The 27,431-nt window shown below is 39.8% G+C and overlaps 1 protein-coding gene across 4 annotated transcripts in view; it reads right to left on the reverse strand.

Moving 5' to 3' along the window:
- kif9 (kinesin family member 9) overlaps window positions 1-27,431 on the reverse strand; it is a 92,232-nt gene that overhangs the window by 59,827 nt on the left and 4,974 nt on the right. For all 4 annotated transcript variants that reach the window (XM_059974001.1, XM_059973985.1, XM_059973992.1 and 1 more), the window contains exons 3-5: window positions 27,113-27,278; window positions 14,581-14,687; window positions 11,190-11,414 (exon numbers count right to left, since the gene is read on the reverse strand). In XM_059974001.1, the coding sequence (XP_059829984.1) occupies window positions 11,190-11,414; window positions 14,581-14,687; window positions 27,113-27,278 (498 nt within the window). The remainder of the gene's footprint in view (window positions 1-11,189; window positions 11,415-14,580; window positions 14,688-27,112; window positions 27,279-27,431) is intronic.

Below are 27,431 nucleotides of genomic sequence, written 5' to 3' on the forward strand. Positions count from 1 at the left end.
TTGGTGCACCAAACACAATTTGCCAGCAGCACTAGCAACAAAGTGAACACACCTACAAGAAAAGGAAATAAGGACTTTCTCACGTACTGTGGTTCTCTTCCTTTTGAAAGCAACAGAACATGACCTGCATATTTATAGTTGCCTGTTATGCTGAGCTCACAGATGCTATATCATTCATGAGCTGTGCGCTGGGAAGTGGGTCAACTCATCTTACATGCAGTTTCCATTGTGATCAAAGAAATTTCAGAGAAGGGGAGGCAAAATGAAAATAGGATGGATGTGGGATGGGCAGGGATGGGGGAGTGTTGAGGTGTTCTAGTCTCCTCATGGAGGCCCCTAGTGCTATGAAGCAGCATATTTGGGCTCTCTGCCACAAGTGTGCAACGCCACAAGCAACCGGATCATTGAAACTACAGAGCATAATATTTCCACATATACAGAGTTGCTGCAGTCTGAAAACTGTGGTGAGAAGATCAGTAAATAAAAACAAATGTGGGCAAGTCAGTGCTTAGAAAAGTAATTTCTCAGAGGAAACTTTACCTATGATTGCAAATTTGCTATGTGGCTTGATCTTCCTTTTAGTTAGGTCATAGATAATGAATTTTCTGGTAGAAAGGAAGTAGTAAGTCTTTCACTTATTGGTGATGTGATTGGATGTTATTGTATGAATGATGATGCAGAAATAATTCTCACACTGGGCTGAATTCCTTCTAGAATTGACAGGTCAAGTTTCGTAATAGGAGCTTTAGTAGGAAATGGACATAAACATATCAAATCTTAAATACAGTAATATTTTTGAGCATGATTTACTTATTAAAAATCATTCTGAGCAATTCCTAGGGAGGATTCACACTTTCTTATGTAAGTATGTGTAGCAGTGGATTATTAACCTTGAATGAAGTGCTTACAAGACGTGCAATGTGATGCATAAGACAAGGTGGTGTGATTTATTCAAGGGCTCATCACTGGTTTGTTCCAGAAGTTCATTCATGTTATATTGCAGACCAGCTATCAGTTTGCCACAATAAATCTTTAAAGCAGTGACAGCCTTAAATCAAAAATTACTGTTTACAACCAATATTACTTACTTTATTTTGAAAGTCAAAGTTAAAAGTTCAAAAGTAACTTTATTATCAAAGTACATATATGCCACCATATACTATGCTGAGATTTGTTTTTTGCAGGTATTATCAGGAAATACTAAGAAACACAGTAGAACCAATGAAAAACTACATACAAAGACAAACAACTAGTGTGCATAAGTAGACAAACTAAACAAATACAGAAAAAAGCAAATAAAAATAATAAATATATAATATAGAAAACAAGAGTTGCAGAGTCCTTGAAAGAGAGTCCATAGGGTGATTGAAGTTATTTATGCTGGTTCATCAAGAGCCAAATGATTGATTGGAAATAACCATTCCTGAACCTGATGGTGTAGAACCGAAGGCTTCTGTACGTACTTCCCTGATGTGAGCTGTGAGAAGAGAGCATGGCCTTGATGGTGGGTGTCCTTGAAGATGGATGCTGCTTCCTTGTGCCAGCACTTCTTATGGTGATGTTCAACAGTGGGGAAGGCTTTTCCTGTGATAGACTGGGCTGTTATCACTACTTTTTGTTAGGTTTTCGGTTCATGGGCATTGGTGTTTCCATCCCTGGCCATGGTGCAACCAGTCAGGATACTCTCCACTGTGTATATATAAAGTTTATAAAGTTCAAAGCTAGGATACCATTTTCTGATTTTCCTTTGATGATAAGAACCCTTTGTCACCAAATGAACATGCATAGAAATCACAGGCAGCAGACTCTTGTGTAATAAATATGCAAGACAAATTGGTTACCTACTTGTCCATGTAGAACACCATCCCTGCCCCCATAAATTAAGTGGCTCCTAGTTGAAATACTTCATCCTCCCACATGGTGGCAGTGGGTTGCTTTGGTACAGAATTTCTTTGAGCGCATCAAACTTCTGGATAGGAATGGAAGCCCAAGGCCAATATTCCAATTCTTTCTTTTTATTCTTAATGTTCTAATTTTGAATCTATCCACAGTTGAGTTACACTGACAGTGGGTGTAGAAGTACTGTGGTAACCAGCCATGGTGGCCCTCCACTGGTCTAGAGCGACCATGGATGTTGAGTAATAGACGAGACCTCTGTTGCAAGTGATCTCAGCTCTGCTGGAGATGCAGTGTTCCTTTCTAAGGGCCCGTTACCCTTCTGCCACTTTCAGGATTTTTTCCTCACCTGGTGTAATTTCAGGATGCTTCTCCACTGGGTGCAGTCAGCTACAAATTCCTCTTCAGACTCAGTGTTGATGTCCAGCACCTTCATGTCTCATTTGCAAACAACTTTGTAGCACAGTTGTTGGCAGTCAGTAGTTCTCTTGTCTGAAGCCAGCTCACCATAAAGGATGTCTTCTGGGATGTGGCTGACTTGCATGGGGCGGATGTGGCCCAGCCAGCATCTAGATTGCCTATGATGCCTGAACAGGGTGTATATGCTTGGGATACTGGCAAGAGAGAGAGAGAACCTCCACACTGGGTACTCTGTCTTGCCAGGAGATGCTAAGATGCAATGAAGACACCTTAAATGGAAGATGTTGAGCCTTCTCTCCTGCTTAGCATATGTTGTCCAGGTCTCACTGCCATACAGCAGTGTGCTGGTGACCCAAATGTTGTATACTGCTATCTTTGTTTTTATTGAGAGTTTAGACTTCTCCCAGTCATAGTGAGGTGGTAAGAGTTGCTGCAGCTTTCCTGATGAGCTTGTCAATTTTTATGTCCAAGGAGAGGTTGCCACTGATGATGTACCCTAGGTATGTGAACTGATAACCAACATTCAATTTGTAGTTGTCAATGGTAATGACTGGTGGTTCCACCACATCTCTCAGGCCTGAGAGAAGTGACCTATCAAGCTCTGGAGGTGCTGCAGACTGTGGGTTACGACTGTTGCATCATTAGCAAACAGCATGTCTCTGATCATAGCCTCTTGCACTTCCGTTTTGGCTCTTTGGTGAGGTTACAATGCCTGCCATCTAATGTAGTGTGGAGGTCGAACTCCTCTATTGCAGTGCCAAATGCATGCTTTAGAAGAAGGACGAAGGAGATCTTAAGGGCTCCGAAGAGCTACCTTTGTACTACACAGTCTCCTTCATGTTGTTGTGGAAGGATTCGATCATGCTTTGCAGTTTTGGCAGGTAAATTTTCTCTCTCTGCCAACTCCAGGAGAAGTGCAGGGAACAAAAGAAGCCCTTCTATGTTGCGCTTATTGATCTCATCAAAGCATTTGACTCAGTCAGCAAAGAAGGCAAGTGCAGAACATTGTCATCGGTCAGCAGACATAGGCTCTTCAGGAACATCTCCAAGGCAGGCTGCTCACCAAAACTGCAGGGTAAACAACATTCTTGGTCTTATTGGCCAAATCATCAAGAATAGGTAGAAGAGGTAAAAGGCTGAAGAAGGAGGAATCTAATAAAAAAGGACAGTGGATCATGGACCTTCTCTCTTTTTCCATTCCCCATTCTGGTTACCCTTTCAACCCTTCTCTTCTCCTCAAATACCCATCTGGTCCCTCTCATCCTTCTTCATGGTCCACTATCTTCTCCAGCTAGATTCCTTCTTTTTCAGCCTCTTCCACCTATCACCTCCCAGCTTTTTACTTCATCTCCTCATCCACCCATCCACCTTCCCCCTCACTTGGTCTCACTTATCACTTGCTAACCTGTGCTCCTTTCCCTCCTCCTTAATCTGGCTTCTGCCCCTTTCCTTTTCAGTTCTGATGAAGGGTCTTGGCCTGAAATGTCAACTACTTATTCCCCTCCATAGATGCTGCCTCACCTGCTGAGTTCCTCCAACATTTTGTGTGAGTTGCTTAAGATTTCCAGCATCTGGAGAATCTCTTGTGTTTATAAGTGGATCCAAAATTGGCTTGGTGGCAGAAGGACGTTTTTCTGATTGGAAGTTCTCTGACAGGAATTGGTGGTGGGATATTGCTGTTTGTAATATACAATACGTATGCTACTTAGATGTGAAGAGAATAAGTATGATCTGTAAGTTTGCGGATGACATGAAAATGACCAGGTTTTTGGAAAGTGAGTAAAATTACCTCAGGGTACAGCATGACATAGATCAGTTGAAAAGTTGGGCAGAGTGTTGTCAGATAAAATTTAATCATAAGTGCATTTTAGGAAGACAAATAGAGGTAGAACATATGCAGTCAATGTCACTGAGGAATGTTGATGGACGGTAGGACCTTGGGATATAAGTCCATAGTTCATGAAAGTAGCAACACAGGTAGGTAGGATGACAAAGAAGGCAATTAGTATGCTTCATAGATTGAGATGCAGAATATAAGAGTTGGAATGTTATGTTGCAGCTTCACAGAACTCTGGTTGGGCATAACTTTGAATATTTTGTATAGTTCTGGTCTATATAGTTCTATAAAAAAGATTATGAGATGCCTGTATAGAGTGTAGCTAAAATCTGTTTCTTGTGGTAGGGATATAATAGACAAGAGAGTATAGTTTTAAGATTAGAAGTAGGATTTTTAAAGGGAATATGAGTAGTAGGTTGTTTGACAAAAAATGTGGTTGATAACAGGAATATATCATCTGCAAGAGGAGATGGTGAAATCAGGTTTAATTACTACATTTGAGAGGTGTTGAAGACCAAAGGGACTATTACTGTAATGTACAACTTTATGACTCAACATATGTTATGTCCAGGGGGAGGGCATGGGCATGGTAGACAGAAAAGCCTGTCTTTGTGCTACACAAATTTATAATTATGATCAATGTTGTGGGTGAGGAGGAAAGAAAGGCAAAACTTCAATCAGAGAGTTCTGTTATTGGGGTCATTTGGTCCATCAAGTCTTCTCTGCCATTTCATCATGGCTCACCCATTTCCCTCTCAGCTGAAGTTTCCTGCCTTTTCCCCATAACCTTTCATGCCCTGACTAATTAAGAATCTATCAACCTCTGCCTTAAATATACCAAATGACTTGGCCTCCACAGCTGCCTTTGGCAACAAATTCCACAGACTCACCGATCTCTAGCTATAGAAATTTTTCCTCATCTCCGTTCTAAATGGACATCCTTTTATAATGATGCTGTGCCCCTCTGATTGTAGACACTCCCCCCCCCCCCCCAGCACCATATGAAACATCCTCTCAATTTCCACTCTGTCGAGACCTTTCAACATTCAGTAGGTTTCAATGAGCTCCCCCCTCATTCTTCGGAACTCCAATGAGTGCAGGCCCAGAGCATGAATTGGTCCTCATATAGTACCCTTTCATTCCAAGAATTATTCTCGTGAACTTCCTCTGACCCCCTCTTCAATGTCAGCAGATCCTTTTTTAGATAAGGGACCCAAAACTGCTCACAATACTCCAAGTGAGGCCTCACCAGTTTTTGACATTATAGCCTCGCTTTTATATTCTAGTCCTCTGAAAATTAACATTACATTTGCCTTCCTTACTACTGATTCAACCTCCAAATTAATAGTTAGGGAATCCTGCACAAAGACTATCAAGTCCCCTCACACTTTGAATTATTGAATTTTCTCTTCATTTAGAAATAGTCTACACTTCTATTTCATCTACTGAAGTGCATGACCAGACACTTCCCAGCATTGTATTCCATCTACTAATTCTTTGCTCATTCTCTTAATCTGTTTACATCCCTCTGCAGCCTCCCTACTTCCTCAATGCTACCTGCCACTCTAACAATCTTTGTATCCTCCACAAATTTGGCCACAAAACCATCAATGTTGTCATCCAAATCATCGATGTATATCATAAAATGAAGCGGTTCCAACACAGACTCTTGTGGAACACCACCAGTCACTGGCAGCCAACTAGAAAAGGCTCCCTTTATTTCCACACTTTGCCTGCAATGCTCTATTCATGCTAGTATCTTTCTTGTGATACTATGGACTCTTAACTTGTTAAGCAGCCTTATGTGCAGCATCTTATCAAAGGCCTTCTAAAAATCCAAGTACACATCATCCGCCGATTCTCCATTCTTGATCCTGCTTGTTATTTCGGCAAAGAATTCCAACAGATGTATCAGGCAAGATTTTCCCTTAAGGAAACCATGCTGACTTCAGCCTTTTTTATCATGTGCCTCCAAGTATCCCAAAGCCAGATCCCTAACAATTGACTCTGGCATCTTCCAGCCACTGAGGTTGGACTTATGGGTCTATAATTTCCTTTCTTCTGCCTCTCTCCCTTCTTGAAGAGTGGAGTGACAATTACAATTTTGCAGTCTTCCAGAACTATGCCAGAATCAATTGATTCTTGAAAGATCAAGATTAATGCTTCCACATTCTCTTCAGCCACCTCTTTCAGAACCCTGGAGAGTAGACCATCTAGTCAGATTACTTATCTACCTTCAGACCTTTCAGTTTCCCAAGCAACTACTCCCCAGAAATGGCAATTTCACTCACTTCTGCCCCCTGACACTTGAACTTCCGGCATACTCCTAGTGTCTTTCACAGCGAAGTCTGATGCAAAATACTTATTCAACACGTCCACAATTTCCTTGTCTTCCCACCTCACTCCCTCCCCCCCCCCAAACCATTATTACCTCTCTGGCTTTATTTTCCAGTGGTCTGAAATCTATTTTGGCTTTTTTACTCTTTATGTAGCCTAAGAAACCCTTGGTGTCCTCTTTAATATTATTGACTACCTTACCTTTGTATTCCATCTTTTCCTTCTTTATGACTTTTTAGTTGCCTTGTGCTGGTTTTTAGAAGTTTCTCAATCCTCTAACTTCCCACAAATTCTTAGTTTATTATATTCTCTCTTTAGCTTTTATGTTGGCTTTGACTTCCTTCATCAGCCACGGTTGCATCATCCTGCCTTTAGACTTCTTCTTTGGCATTTATCTATACTGTGCCTTCCAAATTGCTTCCAGGAATTCCAGCCATTGCTGCTCTGCTGTCATCCCTTCTAGTGTTCCCTTCCAATTAACTTTGGCCAGCTCTTCTTACGTGCCTCTATAAATCCCTTACTCCACTATAATGCTGATACATCTGACTTTAGCTTCTCCCTCTCAAATTGCAGAGTGAATTCTATCATGTAATGATCACTGGCCTCCAAAGGTTCCTTTACCATAAACCCTTGAATCAATTTTGGTTCACTGCACTATGCCCAATCCAGAATAATTTATCGTTAGTGGGCTCAACTACAAGCTGCTCTAAAAAGCCATCTCGTACACATTCTACAAATTCCCCCTCTTGGGATCCAACAACAACCTAATTTTTTAATCTACCTGCATATTGAAATCCCCCATGATTATTGTAACATTGCCCTTTTGACATGCCTTTTCTATCTCCTGTTGTAATTTGTAGCCCACATTCTTGCTACTGTCTGGAAGCCTGTGTACAACTCCATCAGGGTCTTTTTACCCATGCTGTTTCTTGGCTCTACTCACAAGGATTCTACAGGTTCTGTATCTATATCACCTCTTTTTAAGGATTTGATTTCATTTTTTACCAATAGAGCCACCCAAGCTCTCTGCTTACCTGCCTGTCCTTTCGATACAATCTGTATCCCTGGATGTTTAGTTCCCAGCTATAATCTTCTTTCAGCCATGACTCAGTGCTTCGCGCAGCATCATACCTGCCAATCTCTAACTGCTATAAGTTCATCTACCTTATTCTGTATACTGCGTGCATTCACATCTAAAACATTCAGTCCTGTATTCATCACTTTTTCAATTGTGTCCCCCTTTGATGACCGCAGCTCATCCCACTGACTGAAATTTTGCCTTATCATCAGCCTGTCCTTGCTAGCAGCCTCTGTTTGTAAACCAACTGCCTCATCTCAGCCCTATCACGTCAGTTTCTATTCCCCTGCTAAATTAGTTTAACCCCTCCCATAAAACTCTAGCTAACCTGTCCACAAAGCTATTGGATCCCATCTAGTTCAAGCGTAACCTGTCCCTTTTGTACTGGTCTTACCTTCCCCAGAAGAGATCTCAATGATCCAGATATCCGAACCCCTGACCTCTGCATCAGTTCCTCAGCCACACATTCAAATGCTCCTATTCTTGCCCTCTCTGGCGCGTGGCACAGGCAGCAATCTAGAGAATACTCTGATGGTGTCCAGCTTTCCTAAAATCTCTCTTCAGGACCCTCCTTGCCTTTCTTGCCTGTCATTGGTGCCATTATGCATCAAGACTTCTGGTTACTTACCCTCCCCTGTCAGAATGCCATGGACTTGATCTGAGACATCCTGACTCTAGCACTGGGAGGTAACATACCATATGGGTGTCTCTATGATGTCCACAGAAACTCATCTTTATTCTTGTAATTAAGGTATCCCCTATCATTACTGCAGAATTCTTCATCTCCTTTTCTTCTGAGCCACAGCATCATAGACTCGGTCCTTGTGGCTCCCCACTGGTAGGTCGATCCCTCAACAGTATCCAAAATGGTATACTTATTGAGGGGAACGGCCACAGGGGTACTCTGTACTGGCTGCCCAGTTCCCTTCCTTCTCCCCAGTTACCTGCCTTCTGCAACCTAGGGGTGACTACCTCCCTATAGCTCCAATCTACCATTTCCTCAGTCTCCTGTATGAGTCAAATGTCATCGAGCTGCAGCTTTAGTACCTTAACACGTTCTCTGAGGAGCAGCAACTCAGTGCACCATAAATGTGATTCTAGTCAGTGTTATTGATTTTAGGGTACTAATTCAAGTTCAGCTTCAAGTTCTGTTTATTGTCATGATAACCGCTAAACAAAATACAGACCAAGGCGGATAGTACAGTACATATAGCGCACACATATAACGCATAATGTTAGATTACCACTAATAAATTAACAAATAATAGGGTGCATGTACAACATAGTTAAAAAGTCAACAGTATTGGCTTTTCATGCATGATGAAACCTTGGTGGAGGCAGGGAGTTCCATAGACTTATGGTCTGAGAGAAGAAGCTGTTTCCTATCCTAACAGTTCTTGTCCTGATGCTATAGTATCTCCTCCCTGATGGTTAGGGGGTTCAAAGAGATTGTTGGATAGTTGGGAGTGATCATTAACAATGCTAAGGGTCCTGTGTATGCAGCGCTCAGATAAATATCTCTTTTGGGTGGAAGAGAACTGATCATCCTTTCAGCCTTGCAGTTCCTGCACCAATTCCTGTGATGCAGTTCAACAAACATTCTCAATGATGCTTCTGTAAAAATCGGTTAGAATGGGAGGAGGAGGAGCCTCACTTGCCTCAATCTCCTCAGGAACTGGAGATGTTGTTGTGCTTTCTTGATCAAAGAGGTGGTGTTGAGGGTCCAAGTGAGATTGTTTGTTAAGTGTATCCAAGAAACTTGGTGCTCCTAATGCTCTCTATGAAGGAACCATTTATATGCATTAATAAGTGGTTAGTCTGTACCTCCACAATCCTCTCTGTGGTCTTATCCAATTGAGAATCAGGTTGTTGTGCTCATACCTCTACGTAGGCCATCTCGTCATCATTATTGATGAAGCCAATGACCATTGTGTCTTCAGTCGCCTTGATGATTTGAATAGGATTTAGCAGTTCAATCATGCATCAGCAGCATGAAGAGCAGTGGGCTAAACACGCAGCCTTAAGGAACTCAAGTGCTCAGCGTGATGGAGCTAGAGATGTTTCTGCCAACATGGACTGTAGCCTTTCTGTCAAGAAATCTAGGATTCAGTTACAGAGAGAGGTGTTGACATCCAATGAGAACAGTTTACCCACCAGCTTCTGAGGGATGATTGTATTAAATGCTGAGCTGAAGTTGATAGACTGCAACATGGCATATGAGGCACCATTTCCAGATGGTACAGAATGGAGTGGAGGCTATGGCATCTTCAGTTGACCAATTTGAGCAATAAACAAACTGGAAAGGGTCCAATGTAGCAGGAAGATGGGACTTAATGCGATCCATAACCAGCTACTCAAAGCACTTCATTATTGTTAAAGTCAGTACTACTGGACAGTAGTCATTGAGGCAGGTTACTGTCATCCTCTTGGGCATCAGAATGTTGGTGGCCACCTTAAGTCTGAGGAAACAGTGGACCGTTCCAGAGAGATGTTGAAGATGCATGTTATAATGTCTGTTAACTGTTGCAAACAACGTAGCCTAGAAACTCAAACCTTGGGTTGAACTGAAAAGCCACATTGCAATGTCTGACCATGGTGCCGCACTGAAGGTTCACATGAAACCTGCTACTGCAAATCCCTCAGCACCCAACAAGGTATGTTATCAGACCCCACAGCTTTATAAAAAAGAACAAAAGAAATTCTTCGCGTGCCCTGGCCATACTCATATCCCAACTAGTTACACCAGGAAGAGATTAATTAGATATTTACCTCATTACTGTTTGTTTTGTCTTGTCTGCATAACCCAGTGAATGCTCTTCAAAAAAGATTTAATGTATTTGAAGCAATTCAAAATGTGTCTGAAAGCTGATGAATACATGTTCTTGCTTTCTGATTGGTGTAGTTTAAAAGAATCAATTAATTGGGAACAGGATAGACAGTAACAAGACTTAAGTGCTATTCAAAGCATTGCCAAAGAGAGAATGGTTTCCAAAAGCAGTTGAAAAACAAAGAAATTACTTAGGAGGCATGTCATTTCTCAGTTCATAATAGTTTTTAAATATCCAAGACCATTTCATTCAAAATTTGTTGATGTGTTATTTATATGACAAGACTAGTTTAAGACTAACAGAAAGTGGGAGTTTTGAAGACATAAATGTATGAAAAATAGATCTTATAAGTGACCATGAAGCTACTGAATTGTTATAACAAACTTTTGTGGGAAGGAAATCTGTCAACCTTTCTCAGTCTAGAATATGCATGATTCTAGTTCCACATAGGATTGGTTAATCCTTAACAGTCCTTTAAATAGCTGCAAGTTACTCAGATGTATCAAAATGCAACACTACAGCAATTAAAGGAAGTCTACCAAACTACAGCCTCTCAAGGGAAATTAAACTTGGGTAATATACGTTAACAATATGCTGGAAGACAAGTTGGCAAGCCAAGCAGTGTCTGACAATTTACAATTAACATTTCAGGTCAAACCCTATCAAATAAGCAATAAAACCTACATAATTTTTTTAAATATTTCAATCTAGATCAATCTGTTCCTGAAAACCGCCCAGCATCATGTCCTTGATTACATACCCTTGCTTCATCACCTCCCCTTACTTTTATTACCTCAAACAGATAGTTCAGGGCATCTTCCTCATTGGTGACCAAATGGATGGAAAGTCCTTTGATACGCACACCATGGTCATCCTCCACTATTGACATGTGTGTATTAGATGTTGGGCTGTCAGGCGTGGTGGACAGCAGGTCAAAGAGAGTTTCATTGTAAATCTCCAAGTAAGAAACATATAATGTGAGGGCAAGGTCTGCTTGTTCTTCCACCTCTTTAAAAATCTGTAGGCAAAAGCAAAGCAACATTTTTCTTTGTGTTCTTTTTCAAGATTTCCCCTTTCCCTCTGTAGCAGTCTAGGTGGTAGAGAGAATAACTGAAACAGGTGCTGTAATGCTAGTTACCAATGTTAGTATAAAATAGCTTGTGTTCCAAAATGGATACCGTATATGTTTTATGTATGGCATTTCTTCAATTCCAACCTCATCAGAGGTGGACTGAGGGAAGACAAGCTCAGGTAGTGTAGGTAGAAGTTCATCTGTATACAATCACACTTATTTTACTCAAAAATTGATAGAAACATAGAAACATAGAAAACAGGTGCAGGAGTAGGCCATTCGGCCCTTTGAGCCTGCACCGCCATTCAGTATGAACCCTGTACCTGCTTTCTCTCCATACTCCCGATCCCTTTAGCCAAAAGGGCCATATCTAACTTCCTCTTAAATATAGCCAATGAACCGGCCCCAACTGTTTCCTGTGGCAGAGAATTCCACAGATTCACCACTGTCTGTGTGAAGAAGTTTTTCCTCATCTAAAAGGCTTCCCCTTTATCCATAAACTGTGACCCCTCGTTCTGGACTTCCCCAACATCGGAAGCAATCTTCCTGCATCTAGCCTGTCCAATCCCTTTAGAATTTTATACGTTTCAATAAGATCCCCCCTCAATCTTCTAAATTCCAGTGAGTATAAGCCTAGTTGATACAGTCTTTCTTCATTTGAAAGTCCTGCCATCCCAGCAATCAATCTGGTGAACCTTCTTTGTACTCCCTCTATGGCAAGAAAGGCTTTCCTCAGATTAGGGGACCAAAACTGCACACAATATTCCAGGTGCGGTCTCACCAAGGCCTTATACAACTGCAGTAGAACCTCCCTGCTCCTGTACTCAAATCCTTTTGCTATGAATAGATATGATAAAGAGAAATAAAAGAGAAAGTGCACTTACAGAGCACATCAAGGCAGTACATCCCAAAAATTTTTATAACTATTTGATATGTATTTGGTCACAATGGGAACACATCAAAACGTCTTGTAAAGAGAAATGACATACAGTACCTTGTAAAGTAATTCAGTCCCTTTTGTTTACATAACCATTATAACCAGGGATTTTGAACAAAATAACTGAGAATTTTTATCTGCAAATCACTTGCTTCTTTCTTTACAGTAGAGCCCAAAAATACCCAATGAAAATTGTAAAACATGGAAAACAAAATATTTAAAAACTGAAACGTCAGCAGTTCAAGAGAATTCATTACCCCCCCCCCCCCAACCCAACTCTTGCTCAGTACTTAGTTGAGCTACTTCTTGCAGCTATTTCAGCCAGTAGTCTTTTTGGATAAGTCTCTATTAGCTTTGCACAACGACAGAGCAAGATTTGCCCATTCCTTTTTGCAAAATTTCTCAAGCTGTGCCAGGTTAGTTGGGGAGCAGCAATAGGCAGCAATCTTGTGGTCTTTCCAGAGATGTTCGATCAGGTTAAGGTCATGTTTTTGACTGGGTCACTCAAAGACATCAGTTTTCTTCATTTGAAGCCACTCTATGGTTGCTCTGGCAGTGTGCTTTAGATTGTTGTCCTGCTGAAAGACAAATTTACTCCCCAGTCTAATCTTTCTGGCAGAAGCTGCAGGTTTTTATCCAGGATCTCTCTGTATTTAGTATTCATCTTCCCATCATTCCTGACCAGATTTCCAGTCCCTACTGTTGAAGAGTATAAGATTAACGCCACACGTACCACTTAGTGTTCAGGCCAAAAAGTTCCACTTTAGTCTCATCCGACCAGAAGACCTCCTTCTACATCTTTACAGTATCTTCCAAGTGACACTTTGTAAAGTATTTACAGACAAGGATATGCATTTTTTTTAGCCAGGTCTTGCCACTCTTCCAAAAATACTCTTTTTGTGCAAGGCCTAAGAGAGTGTGCAGTTATGAACTTCATTTCCAGTTGCAGCCACTGTTTCTGCAGCTCACTCAGAGTGACTGTTGGCATTACAGCAGCCTCCCTTGCAAGCGCTATTCTTCTGCAGGGACTAAGCTCAGAGGGGCGGTCTGACCGAAGCAGTGTGGCTGTGGTTTCATATATTTTCCACTTTTTCACAGTGGACTGCACTGAGCTCCAAGGTATGTTCAGTGCCTTTGAGAAGGTCTTGTACCCTTCCCCAGATTTTTGCTTCTCTACTAGCACCTCTCTGAATTGTCTTAAATGCTGTTTTATTTTCATTTTGGCTTGGTCTGTTGAATCTCTACTATACTGTTGGACCTTACAGAGAAGGAGGGTACTTATTCTTATGAATTCATTGAAAACAAGTGGTCCTCCAAGTTTTCTATATCAAAAATAGAGTTGGTAAGGTAGTAGTATTTTGCATCTGAGGAAAGTTAGCGTAGCATTTACAAAGAGGATGAATACTTTTTCAGCTTCACAATTTTATTTTTGGTTGCATCTCCTTTCCTTATATCAAAGCTCTTTCTTCCCTTCGAATGGATATTATCTCATACCACTTTTTTGACAAATAGGGAATTCCTCTGTTGTTCTGTTTTATCTTTAATCAGTTACACGAAAAGATTACTTGGTCATTTAACTCGATTGTCCTTCAGAGGATCTTGCTGCTTGGTCTACAATCCAATAGTAAATACACTTCAAGAATATTTCTTTGACTATTCCAACCATATGTAGAAGATTATATTATAGAAAATTTCCTACTAACTGGGATTTCCTTTCATTTCTATCCTAATTTCTATCATGATATTGCAAGCTTTATTTTATCCTAACAACAAATCCCCTATGGCAGCGACATTAAATTTAACTCTGTGGTCACAAACAGGCCACTTTACCTATTGGTGGTATGATATTCTATGATATGGATAATTTTATATTCATCTTTGGGCAAATGTGGTTATATTCTTCATTCAAGTTCAAAACCAGAAATCACCAAATTTGTACTCCAGTGATTAAATAAAACTAAAATGTTCATCTTTAAAGCACATAGTTGCAAGATTTATGAGATAAATTAAAGGGTTTCTGGTTTTGAGAATCTCCAAAAAAAGTTATTGTAGAACTATGATTATTGAATAACATACAGTGCAGGATAAAAGAGAACCTGTGTCTGGTGCCCAGAGTGAACAGGAGATGAAATTGCCAAATCACAATTGATTGACATTGTCCCTGCAAATCTGTACCTGTTGAATTGCCCTGGGAATGATGCCACGATACTCATATTTCTCTGTAGCTCCAGTCATTGTGTAAGTTTTTCCTGCACCTGTTTGTCCGTAACACATTATTGTACCTGCAGGAAATGTGAAGGACAGTCATTTATAACATGATATTGGTTTTCCGTCTTAGTGAGAGAAGGAAAATTTATTATTTTTTCATTTGTTGACCAAGGTGAGAGATTTGAACATTGTAGAGCTTGTGTTTGGAGAAAGATGCCCAAAAATTGGACTGCGTAATACTGGGGCACTATGTGAGTATCATTAATTAAATGTTGCAATGACAAAATTTATAGTCATTCATAAATCAATGCAGCAATTTGCAAAATTTGATCAACATATTTGGTTATGATATACAACAGTGTAAGTCAGATGATTGGCAGAGAGACATGCACAAAGTGATACCACTGATGGCACAATTTTCATTTGCAATATTGTTAAATAGACATCAAGTCATATATTAATCAGGTCATGCATTGTCCCCTCAAAAATACTTTACGATTCACAAAGAATATTTGTAGACATATTGTACTTATTTTTCAAGTCAAAGTCATTATTGTGAACATTTAGCTTCTGAGTCATTTCAAGGGGCTGCATCTGAAACCCAGGTATTTGAAGAACAACACCCTTGATCTTTTAATATTTAACTGCTTTGTTATTCTACCTAAATAGCTGACCTCATTATGGATACTATCTGCCCTGTTCTGCCCCAGTCTTAGTCTTATTTACCACTGAATTCTTTCTGCACACTGCTCACAATAACACTGCCACCCAGCTTGATATCATTAATAAGCATGAAAATACTTGGGTCTCTTTATCTAAATTTTTGATCTAGATTATGAACATCTGGAGCCAAGCACTGACACCTGCACTGATTTACTGTCATAATATCCCTAACTCAAAAGACGTGCTGTTATTTTTGAGATACTTAGTTCTTTGCTTTGGTCACCCTGCAAACACATTATAGCTATTTATTTCTACTTGTGCCTTTAATTCTTAACCTTGATGAGATTGAGGCAACTTTAACATGTTTTCATTTTAATCCTCTTTTCTAGTTAACATTGTCTTTTACAATTTATATTCTTTATTCCTTTTTAACTTCCCCTTCCTGCTGAATAATATCCCTAATCCCATTAGCTCTGTTTTTTTCATAATCTTGTGCAGCACCTTAGTGAAGACATTGGGGAATTTCAAATGCAACACATCCACTAGTTTCCCCCTGCCTATTCTGCTGGTCACAACTTTAAACATGCAAACAGATTTGTCCAATGTGATTTTTTTTTCATATGACAATATTGACTGAGGCACCCTCGCCTGGTGAATATTTTCATGATTTCTGTTTTTATTTTAGATTTATACATCAATACTTCTTTAAAATTCTTAATCTGGTATACCCCACTCCTTGGCTTTGTGCCCACACAATGAATAAATAATTTGCTAACATCTTTTGCCCAGGTCCTACTTCAAGAGAATAAAATGTGAATCCTACTCTGCACTTTAACTGTAATAGACCTCACTCTCATTTGTTTCTAAAACCAACAACCAATGTCTACAACTAAAGCAGAAACAAGTTTCTATATTGTTGATCAGTTTCTACTATAGGACAGCTGTTATATAGTTCCAAATCTCAAAAAGGCATCAATTCAATGCCTTGAAAATAATTCCAAGTTTGGATATATGGAGTTCTAATGATCAAGTTTTCAAGATTCCATTGAGATAATTCTGTTGTTAATATCCATGCTTAGCATAGAAGAATCATTCATTCCAATCACAGGATGGTTAACATTTGGGGCGGCAGAGGTGTAGACAACAGTTGTGAATTGTATTGGCCCAATATAGGAGCTATCCAACTAATCTCATTGCCTTGCTCCTCCATATAGTGTTTCTTTTTTTTTAATAACTGTGCAGTTCTCATTTGAACATTTCTTTCCACTGTGGATTCTTACATTGAAATGTTTACACCTGATAACTTGATTAACACCCACTAAAATTGTACTTTCCAGTATTAGACTGGGCAGAAATGTTTTCTGTCTGCAGCTCTCTCAGTTAAATTGCAAAGCCTTAGGATCTGTTCTTTGTCATTGTCCATTCACAGAGTGGGGTATTAAGATCAGGGAACTCTTTATGTTGTAAGGACCAGCAACATATCAGACCTGACTGTGGAAAATCAGTAGGACAGAACATTCTGTCAGTGATGAGCTGCCTGCATCTACTGCTGACATATGTATGAAATATAGTTTCAGTCATATGATGTGAAAATCAGAATCAGTTTTAATATCGCTGGCAGATGTTGTGAAATTTGTTGCTTTGCAAGACATAATAATAAAAAACTATAAATTACAATAAGTATATATAAAAAATTAAAATAAATAAGTAACACAAAAATAGAGGAAAAACAATGAGGTAGTGTACATGAGTTCATTGTCTATTCAGAAATCTGGTAACAGAGGGGAAGAACTGTTCCTGAAATGTTCAGTTTATCTGCAAGCTCTTGTTCCTCCTCCTTGATGATAGCAATGAGAAAAGGGCATGTCCTAGATGATGAGGGTCCTTAATGATGGATGCTGCCTTTTTGAGGCATGACCTTATGAAGGTGTCCTCAGTGCTGGGGAGGCTAATGCCCATGATGAAGCTGGCTGAGTTTACAACTATCTGCAGCTTTTTCCAATGCTATACAGTGACCCCTCCATACAAGACAGTGATGCAACCAGTTAGAATGCTCTCCAAGGTACATCTGTAGAAACCTGCAAACGTCTTTGGCTACAGACCAATTCTCTTCAAACTCCTAATGAAATATAACTGCCTTAGTGCCGCCTTTGCAATTGCATCAATGTTAGTCCCGGGATAGATCTTCAGAAATGCTGATAACCAGGATCTTGAAACAGCTCACCTTTTCCACTGCTGATCCCTCGATGAGGAGTAGTGTGTGTTCCCGAGACCTTCCCTTCCTGAAGTCCACAATCATTCCCTTGGTTTTATTGACATTGAGCGCAAGGTTGTTGTTGTGACACCACTCAACCAGTTGATTTATCTCGCTCCTGTATTCCTGATCACCACTTGAAATTCTGCCAGTCGTGTCATCAGCAAATTTATAGATGGCGTTTGAGCTGTGCCAAGCCACGCAATTGTGGGTGTAGAGAGAATAGAGCAGTGGGCTAAACACGTGTCCTTGAGATGCACCAGTGTTGATTGTCAGTGAAGTGAAGATATTATTTCTGATCGGCACAGACTTCTTCTTGGGAGGAAGTCAAGAATCTAGTTGCAGAGGGAGCTATAGAGACCCGGGTTTTGGAGCTTGTATATAGAACTGACGGTACGATTGTGTTGAACGCTGAGCTGTAATCAATAAACAGTGGCCTGATGTAGGTATTAATATTGTCTAGGTGATCCAAGGCTGAGTGGAAAGCTAGTGAGATTACAACTGTTATAGACCTATTTTTGCAATGGACAACTTGCAGTGGGTCCATGTCCTTGCTTTGGCAAGAGTTGATTCTAGCTAACACCAACCTCTAATGTGTACTTTATCACGTTAGATGTGAGTGCCACTGGACGACAGTCATTGACCTTGCTCTCTTGGGCACTGGTATGATTGTTGCCCTTTTGAGGCAGATGGGAGTCTCTGACTACAGCAGTAAGAATTTGAAGATGTCCTTGAACACTCCTGAAAGTTGGTTGGCACAGGTTTCCACTGTGATCTAATGCCTTTCGAGGGTTCACCCTCTTGAATGTCAGTCTCCAAGACAGAGATCACAGGAACAGCAGATGCTTCAAGGATTTGCACAGATGTAGATTTATTCCCTCTTTTAAAGTGTGAATAAATGACATCAAACTCATCCAGGAGTGAAGCATCACAGCCATTCATGATGTTAGGTTCTGCTTTGTTAGAAGTAATGGCTTGCAAACCTTGCCAGAGTTGACATGCACCAAGTTCTGACTCTAACCTCAATCAGATTTTTTTTCACTCTTAAAATAGTCTTCCACAGGTTGTACCTAGATTTCTTGCATAGTTCCAGATTACTGGTCTTGAATATCACCCATTCTGCCCTCAGCAAACTACGAATCTCTTGGCTTATCCACAGTTTTTGAAATGGGTAAGTCCAATATGTTCTCAAAGGCACACTATCATCCACACAGGTCTTGATGAAGTCAGTGACAACTGTGGCATATTCATTAAGACTCAAAGATGAATCCCTGAATATTGTCTAGTCCACCACTCAAAACAGTCCTGTAAGTGCTCCTCCACCTCCTTTGACCATACCTTCTTGGTCCTCACTGCTGATGCTGCAGTCTTTAGTCTCTACCTATACACTGGGAGTAGACATTCCAAGGTGTGTGTGGGATGGCATGGTAAGCTATGATGGTGGTGTAAGAGTGGCCAAGTGTATTGGCTCCTTTGGTTCCACAGGTGACATGTTGGTGATGGTTCCTCAGAGACTTATTCAAGCTGTCCTTGTTGAAATCTCCTGCAGTGAAAGGGAAGGCATCAAGGTTCTCAGTTTTATGCCTGCTGATCATAGTGCTCAGCTCCTCCAGTGCCTGCCTGACATTGGCTTGAGGAGGAATGTACACAGCTACCAGAATGAAGGCGGAAAACTCTCATGGCAGAAAAAATGGATGACATTTGACTGTTGGATGTTCCAGATCAGGTGAGCAGGACTGAGACAGAACCACCACGTTTGTGTGCCGTGATGAGTTAATCATAAAGCATACTCCATCTCATCTGCCTTTAAAAGACTCCATTGTCCTGTTCTTGTGGAGAATGGTGAAGCCATTGAGCTGCAGCAATGCATCCAAAATTGCAGGTGTGAGCCATATTTCCTTAAAGCAGAGTACATGGTACTCTGATACAGCAATCTTGCTCTGAGGTCTTCAGTTTTATTTTCCAATACTGTACAGCAAGATTATCAGGAGTGGAAGTCTAAATCCTCTGCGTTTTGATCATTCCTGTAGATTAGCACGGCATCTCCTTTTCGATTTTCTAAAGGGAGAACTGTACTCAACCTGAGTCTGCCATCTGATGTTTGTTGATCTTGAATATTGATAGATTTTTAAATAATTCTTAAAATGAAGCTGCTTACTGAAGTACCCATGGCTGTGACTGTGGATATCAGTTGCAGTAGTTCTAAGTCACCACTTAATGGGGCCATCTTACCAGAGAATGTCAACTTGCAGCTCAAAGCCACATCAATACAAAACAGCTTGGCTGCAGGGGCATGAAACATATGCTATTATGGCACGGTGTGTAATGGGAGGACAGAATAGGACTGATGTGAAGAAGCTTTGCCTATAGAATGGCTGAAGAAAAAGCCCACCTTGAACTTTGCTAATTGTCAAAGATTTTGAAAGCTTCTGAATATTCAAGAGATTCACAACTATTGAATATAAATGAAACAATTTTCAAGACAATTATATTTTCAATATAAGAAACAAAATCACTTAAAACAAAAGTTGGAGTCTCTGGGATTCAGGGAAATTTGATCCAATTTTTTTTAGGTAATAGGAGGCAGAGGTTTGTTTTATAATCAGATGTCTGGAATCTGTAACTTTTCACAGTGATCAGTGTGATGTGATGTACTTTGATAGGACAAATAAGGGAATGACTTACACAATGAATGGTAGGGTTAGTAAGGGTTCCCCAGATCAATAAAATGGACTCTGGACCTCACAATCTACCACATTATGGCCTTGCACTCATTGCCTACCTACACTGCACTTTCTCTGTAAATGGAACAGTTTATTCTGCATACAGTAATTGCTTTTTTTTTTCTTATGCTACCTTAAGGCACAGTGGTAATGAAATAATCTGCATGGATGGCATACAAAGCAGTTTTTCACTGAAGCTTAGAACATGTGACAATAATAAATCATTGGGAGTATTGAGGAACACAGTGATTTTCGTGAAGTCCATACATTCCTAAATTTAGCAGTACAGGGAGATAAGGTGGTGAAGAAGGCATATACATTCAGTAGCCACTTTATTATGTACCTCATATACCTAATAAAATGGCCGCTGAGTGTACATTCGTGGTCTTTTACTGCTGTAACCCATCCACTTCAAGGTTCGACATGTTGTACATTCAGAGATGCTCCTCTGCACACCATTGTTGTAACGTGGTTATTTGATTTAATGGCACTTTCCTATCAGCTTGAACTAGTCTGGCCGTTCTTCTTGGACCTCTCTCATTAACAAGATGTCCACAAAACTACCTCTCACTGGATGTTTTCTGTTTTTTGCACCATTCACTGTAAACTGTTGTGCGTGCAAACCCCACAAGATCAGCAGTGTCTGAGATATTCAAACTACACCATCTGGCACCAACAATTATTCCACAGATGAAGTCACTGAGATCCTATTTCTTCCCCATTCTGATAATTTGGTCTGAACAGCAAATGAACCTCTTGACCACATTGGCATGCTTTTATGCTTTGAGTTGCTGCCACATAATTGGCTGATTGGATATTTGCATTAACAAGTAGGTGTTCAGGTGTACCTAATAAAAAGGCCACTGTGTGTATGATATTTGCCTTTGTTAGGTAAAGCATATAATATGAGAATAGGGAGATTATGGTACAATTTTACAAAACATCGATTATGCCACAGCTAGAGTATTATGTACACCTCAAGGCTATGTGCTTCTCCCTATATACTCATGACTGTATGGCTAAGTGCAGCTCAAATGTCATTTAAAAATTCATCAATGATACCTCTGTTTTCGGTAGAATATCAGATGGTGAGTGAGACAGATCAGCTGGTTGAGTGGTGCAACAACCTCACATTGAACATCAGCAAGATCCAAGTACTGATAGTGGTCTTCAAGAAGTCAGGAGAACATGCACCCATCTTCATTGAGGGGGTCAGTGGTGGAAAGGGTGAACAGCTTCAAGTTCCAAAACATCAACATTTCAGAAGATTTATCCTAGGCACAATACATTAATGCAGCCATGAAGAAGGCAGGCTAATGGCTTTAGTTTGTTAGGAGTTTTAGGAGATTTGGTATTTCACCAAAGATTCTTCCACGTTTCAATGATGGAGAGCATTCTGACTAGTTACATCACAGCCTGGTATGGATCCTCTATACACATGGCTGTATCATGGACACAACCTTCCCTACCATTAAAGGTCACATTCATCATGAAGCATGAAAGCCATACTTAACGACTGAGGAGCAACTTCTCTTCTGTCATCAAATTTCTGAATGATCCATGAACATTACCTTATTATTTCTTTTGTTGCACTGTTTATATTTATAATGTCTAGATTTTTATATCTTTTCACTGTACTGCTGCCACAAAACAATACATTTCATGTTGTATGTCAGTCATTATAAATCTAATTCTGATTCATTTCTGGTTGCCACACTATATGAAGGATATTATTACACTTAAAGAGGGTGCAGCGGAGATCCACCTGTACATTGCCTGGGATGGAGTATCTCAGCAATGAGTAGCAGCTGGAAAGGCTGGATATGCTTCTTTGGAGAGGAGAGGTGGCTGAGTGGAGTCTCAACAGTCATGTGCAAAATAATGAGGGATATTTTAGATAGTCAGATACACCTCTTAACAGAGGCTTTTAAGACCAGACTGCATCTTTGGCGTAAGCAGTGAGAGACTTAGAGAGGATCTGACGAGGGCTTTTTCACTCTCAAGGTGGTTAGAATCTGAAACACACTGCTATCATAAGGAGGAAAGAACTCTCACAGTATTTAAGAGTTATCTTGATGAGCAGCATTAGAGTTGCTAGTTTGAGTACAAGGAAAGAGTAACATCAGTTATGTTCTTTAGTGACATCTTCCAACCTGATTTGCTGGCTCTGTTGCTTTTAAATCATACCTCCTCCAGGGCACCTAGGGGCAACTTGAGCAGCAGCCAAAGTCTCAATGGATACAATTAAATATTTTCATTTCAGCCTGATACAGCTAAAAAGCACAGCTGCTTCCCAGGTCAGTACAGTCAACAAAGATGACTTAATGTGTTTAAACGAAATTGATGGAAGTAATACTGATTGTGGATGGATGTGTCCTGGTAGGATTCCATGGAGGAAGTGTGGTTGCAGATCAGGGATATACGTGCGTTTAAGGAAATGGGGTTTTAAGCTCCCAATACTGACTATCTTGCTGGCAAACGTGCAGTCTCCGGTGAATACAATTGATGATCGCAGAGCTAGGGTGCTGAATCAGAGGGACATTAGGACCGTGTGTGTCCTTTGTTTCACGGAATCCTTCTGTACCTGATGCAGCAATTCAGATTGACGGGCTTACTATACACCATCAGGATAGATCTATAGAGTCTCTCAAGAGCAGAGGTGGAGGAGTATGCCTCATGATCAACTCTTCTTGGTGCACAAATATATCAGTGCTGTCTCAATTCTGCTCACCAGACCTGAAATATCTAGCAGTTAAGTGCTGTCCTTTTAACTTAAGAATATAGTTCTCCGGGATCATTTTGGTAGCAGTATACATTCCACCTCAGGCCAATGTCAATCAGGCTTTAGATGACCTGAGCAATGGGATCAACATGCACGAAACTGTGCACCTTAACACCTTCACCATCGTTTTGGAAGATTTTAACTAGGTCTGGTTAAAATATGATTTTGGCCTAACGTAACACCCAAACCCAATAAAAAGGAGGATCCTCTCCTCCAGCCCAGTGACCTGGAATCATCTTTCTTCATTTTGCAAGATAAACTTTTAACCTTTCAGATAAGGTGTGAGATACTTGGAACACTGAAGTGTGTACAAGGGTAGTCAAGAAAACTTTCAATGGGATACGAGAGTGAGTGGGATAAGTGTGGGAGAGGGGGAGGGTATTGAAGCATGGTGTTTTCTGATATTGCAGCTGAATTTGCTTCATTGTTGGATTTGTGTGATACATTGCAGTGGTAGAGATAATTTTGAAAAATATAATTAAATTTAATACTTTCAGGTACCTTGCTTTCTCTGTTTGTATCATAACTGGGCAGTTCTGCTGAGGGTTATCCATCTGTTGTATTAAAAACAATTTTTCTCTCTACTGACACAGATTGATCTACGGGGAATTTTTTACAACTCTGACCTACATTTTGCAGCATTTATACATCCCTTTGTTTTTAACAAGACATAGGAGCAGAATTAGGCTATTTGGCCCATTGTGTCTTCTCCATCATTTCATCATAGCTGATCCATTTTTCCTCTCAGCCCCATTCTTTTACCTTCTGCCTATAACTCCTCATACCCCGACTAATCAAGAAATTATCAACCTTTGCCTTAAATATACATAAAGACTTGACCGCAACAGCTGCCTGTGACAATGAATTCCACAGATTCACCACTCTCTGCCTAAAGAAATTCCTACTCCTCTCTGTTCTAAAAAGACGCCCCTGTATTCTAAGGCTGTCCCCTCTGGTCTTAGACACCCTCAACATAGGAAACATTCTCTCCATATCCACTCTATTGAAGCCTTTCAATATTTGATAGGTTTCAATGATAATATATTGTAACATTAACATTCCTATATTTATGAACATTTCATTATTTTTAGACAAGAACATTCTCAATACAAATAATGGAAACTAAAAATGCCAAGATTTATTTTAAATTTGGGATATGTGTCTATTATAATGCTTGTATTCTTAAAAAAAATGAAGGGAGAAAAAATAGGATACCAGAGATCAGTTAGTTAGTTAGAAAAATGTTGTGTTCTATTATTAAGGATATGATAACCAGTCACTTGAAAAATCATCTATTTGGCAAAGGCGTTTAGAATTTCTCAGATAAAGAAGCAGAGTGCACAAACATGATCTGGAGCACATTCAATCTGAGGCAAGTAGCATTCCTGTAATTTAAGAGTCAGCATTCAAATCATATCCTGTCTGCTTGCATGAGTCCTGCTTCAAAACCACTGTGGCTACAAGAGCAATTCAGAGTGTGGGTATATGAGCAAATAACTCTCCTGCTGGCTTTCCAAAGCTTTTCTTCTATATATAAAAGTACAAGTCAGGAGAATGATTTAATACTCTCTACTTGTCTAGATGAATCCAACTTCTACAACAACCATGATGTTGGATACTAGCCAAGGCAAAACAGCCCATTTATCTCAGTGCCCATTTGACAATTTAAACAATGGGCCAGATCATGATGGAGGCTACCTGGCAGTTCTATGGAGAAATGCCAACTAACTACAGTGGGGTTAGTGTGTTCCTGATTTCCACATCCCTGCATTACAATGCATCTGATCTCCTGCTTCATTGCATCACCACTAAGTCCAGAGATGGAATTCAGTCCTACTGAGGCAAAAGGCTTGATACATATCATACTTGACCCCCTTAGATTTACTTCAACAATGCCTTTGTGGCACTAACTCCATTTATTAGAATTCAGTTTCTGGCATGGATTAGAAAGTACAAGTAGATAGCTATTTTTCCATTTTACTTAATCTTGATGCTTTATATTAATTGGAACAACACAGAAATTGCTGGAGAAACTCAGAGGACCAGACAACACTGATGGAGGGAAATGGACAGCTGCTAAGTTGGGTCAAAGCCCTTCACCAAGACTGGAAAGAGAAAGGGGAAACAGCCAGTATAAAAAGGTGTGTGGGGCAGGGAAGAATGACATAAAGTAGAAAGGTGATAGGTGGATCCAGGTGAGAGGTGGTTGATAGGTAGGTGAGTGAGGGGAGCATGGAAATGATGTAAGAAGCTGGGACATGATCAGTGGAAGTGATAAATGGAAGAAGATGGAATTTGTAGGTGACAACAGTGGACTATGGAATAAAGAAAATAGGGGAAGATGGATTAGAAAATGAACAACACACTAATTACAGTTCATATGAAGAGGGTAAATGCAAATTAAATTCACTTGCTCTGAACTCACTCCCATATCAGGCAAAGCATGTGATGGAAGCTGAGAAAATTTACTTTAAGATTGTATTATCAAATCTGACAACATGGGAACATATTGACTGAATGCAGGAATAAGTTTGGAATTACTCCAAACACATGTCCTCCTAAGCAGTAATTTACTGAACAAAGTCAGCGGGTCGAGGAGCATTTGTGGGTCTAGTATCCTGATGCTCCAGATTCAAGCATCTGCCGTATCTTCCTACTCTGTATGTACTCTCAAGCCTGCTCCACTAATTAATATGATGGCTAAATTATAGTCTCAGCACCTCTCATTTGCTTGTTTCCCTCAACCCTCATCTCTTGTATAGTCCAAATATCTAACTCAGACTTGCATAAATTCAAAGGTTTACTTTCCAAAATTCTCTGGAATGGAGATTTTCAAAGGTTCATGGCTCCTGACAGAAGATACTCTCTCTCATCTCCATCTAAAATGGGTGAACCCTTATTCTGACTTTAAGACCTGCAATTCTATATTCTCCCATTCAACTTAGCATCTATATTTCAAGCCTCCTTTTCTGGATCTTCAGTAAGATCACCTCCCATTCTTCAAAACTCCAACGAGTATAATCTCAACCTGGCAAAATAGTGTTTAATGCCTTCATCCCAGGAATTAATCTAGTGGATCTTGTCTATACAATGCAATAGATGTGTATATCTCCCAAAATAAGATCAAAAATGTATACATTCTAAGTATAGTCTTATCAACACTCTGCATAAATGTAGCATGATTTTCTAGCTTTTACCCTCCTCTCCTTTGCAATAAAGACCAACAGTTTCATTGTCTTCTTAACAATTGGCTGTATCTGCATATCATCTGTGATTCATGTACACACTCAGATCCGTATGTAGAGTAGCATACTCCAGTCTCTTCCCATTTTGAGCATTATTTTTCCCATTCTCCATTTCAAAGTTGATCAAGCTGTAACATGTCCCATATGCAAAAAATACACCTTCTCACTAAACTAATATTTCTTTTGTAGATTCCTCACACCCTACGTGCAACCCCTTTCCCACCTACTTCTGTATGACAGACTTATTAAGTCACTAAAATGGTCTAGTCCCCAGAACTCATCCTAGAAATAAGAAAACAATTTAGAGAAAGTGATCTAGAAACAGACATAAATGTAGTTTTAAGGAGTCTTTCAATGATGGGAACATACAGTATGTTATAATGATGATGGAATATGAAGGACTGATACCTGACAGATCTGCCACTGACAGTGGACTGAAAGTCAGTTCTTTTTGTTAATGTTTCAGTGCTTTTAGTACCTGGGCTTTTGTCAAGTCACTGTATCTACCTTAAGGAAATGACCACCATTCACTTGGAACACATCTTATTTATCAAGAGTATTTAGACCTCGAGTCTTAAATGTATTATTTAAGTTTTAATATTCCATATCACTTATTGCATCTATTGGATAAATAATGTTTCCATACATAGCTACTACACTGTCAACTACAACTTTACTACCATGTTCACACTGCAGGATAGATTTTTCTTTCAATGTTGTAACTACAATTTCTATTCCCTTTGTGGTCAACAACAAGATCTTTATACTCATGAAAATGGCTAGGGTGAAACTCCTCACATTTTCACCAACTTAAAAATTAAAAGCTACGTACTGCTGAAGCCATTAATTATGCTGGAGACTGCTTTCTTTGCAACGGTATTATACACAACATCTTGAGGTACATCGTGGAGAATTTCATCTACTTTGAATGACCAGTCGCAATGTTGATTGTTGGCTACTTCTTTACGCTGGTCCGGTCTGGTGTGAATTTTAATTGTCTGCAAAGTATGTTAAACAAAAGTTATTTGTCTAAACTTTGAAAATCAGTTCAAGGTAAAGTTTACAATAACATAATTGATTTATAAATATACTTAGTTCAATTTGGATCTAATGAAACTTGATGTATAAACTCTCACATGTGCTGTGGAAGA

Source organism: Hypanus sabinus, chromosome 1 (assembly GCF_030144855.1).
Source record: "Hypanus sabinus isolate sHypSab1 chromosome 1, sHypSab1.hap1, whole genome shotgun sequence".
NCBI lineage: Eukaryota > Metazoa > Chordata > Chondrichthyes > Myliobatiformes > Dasyatidae > Hypanus > Hypanus sabinus.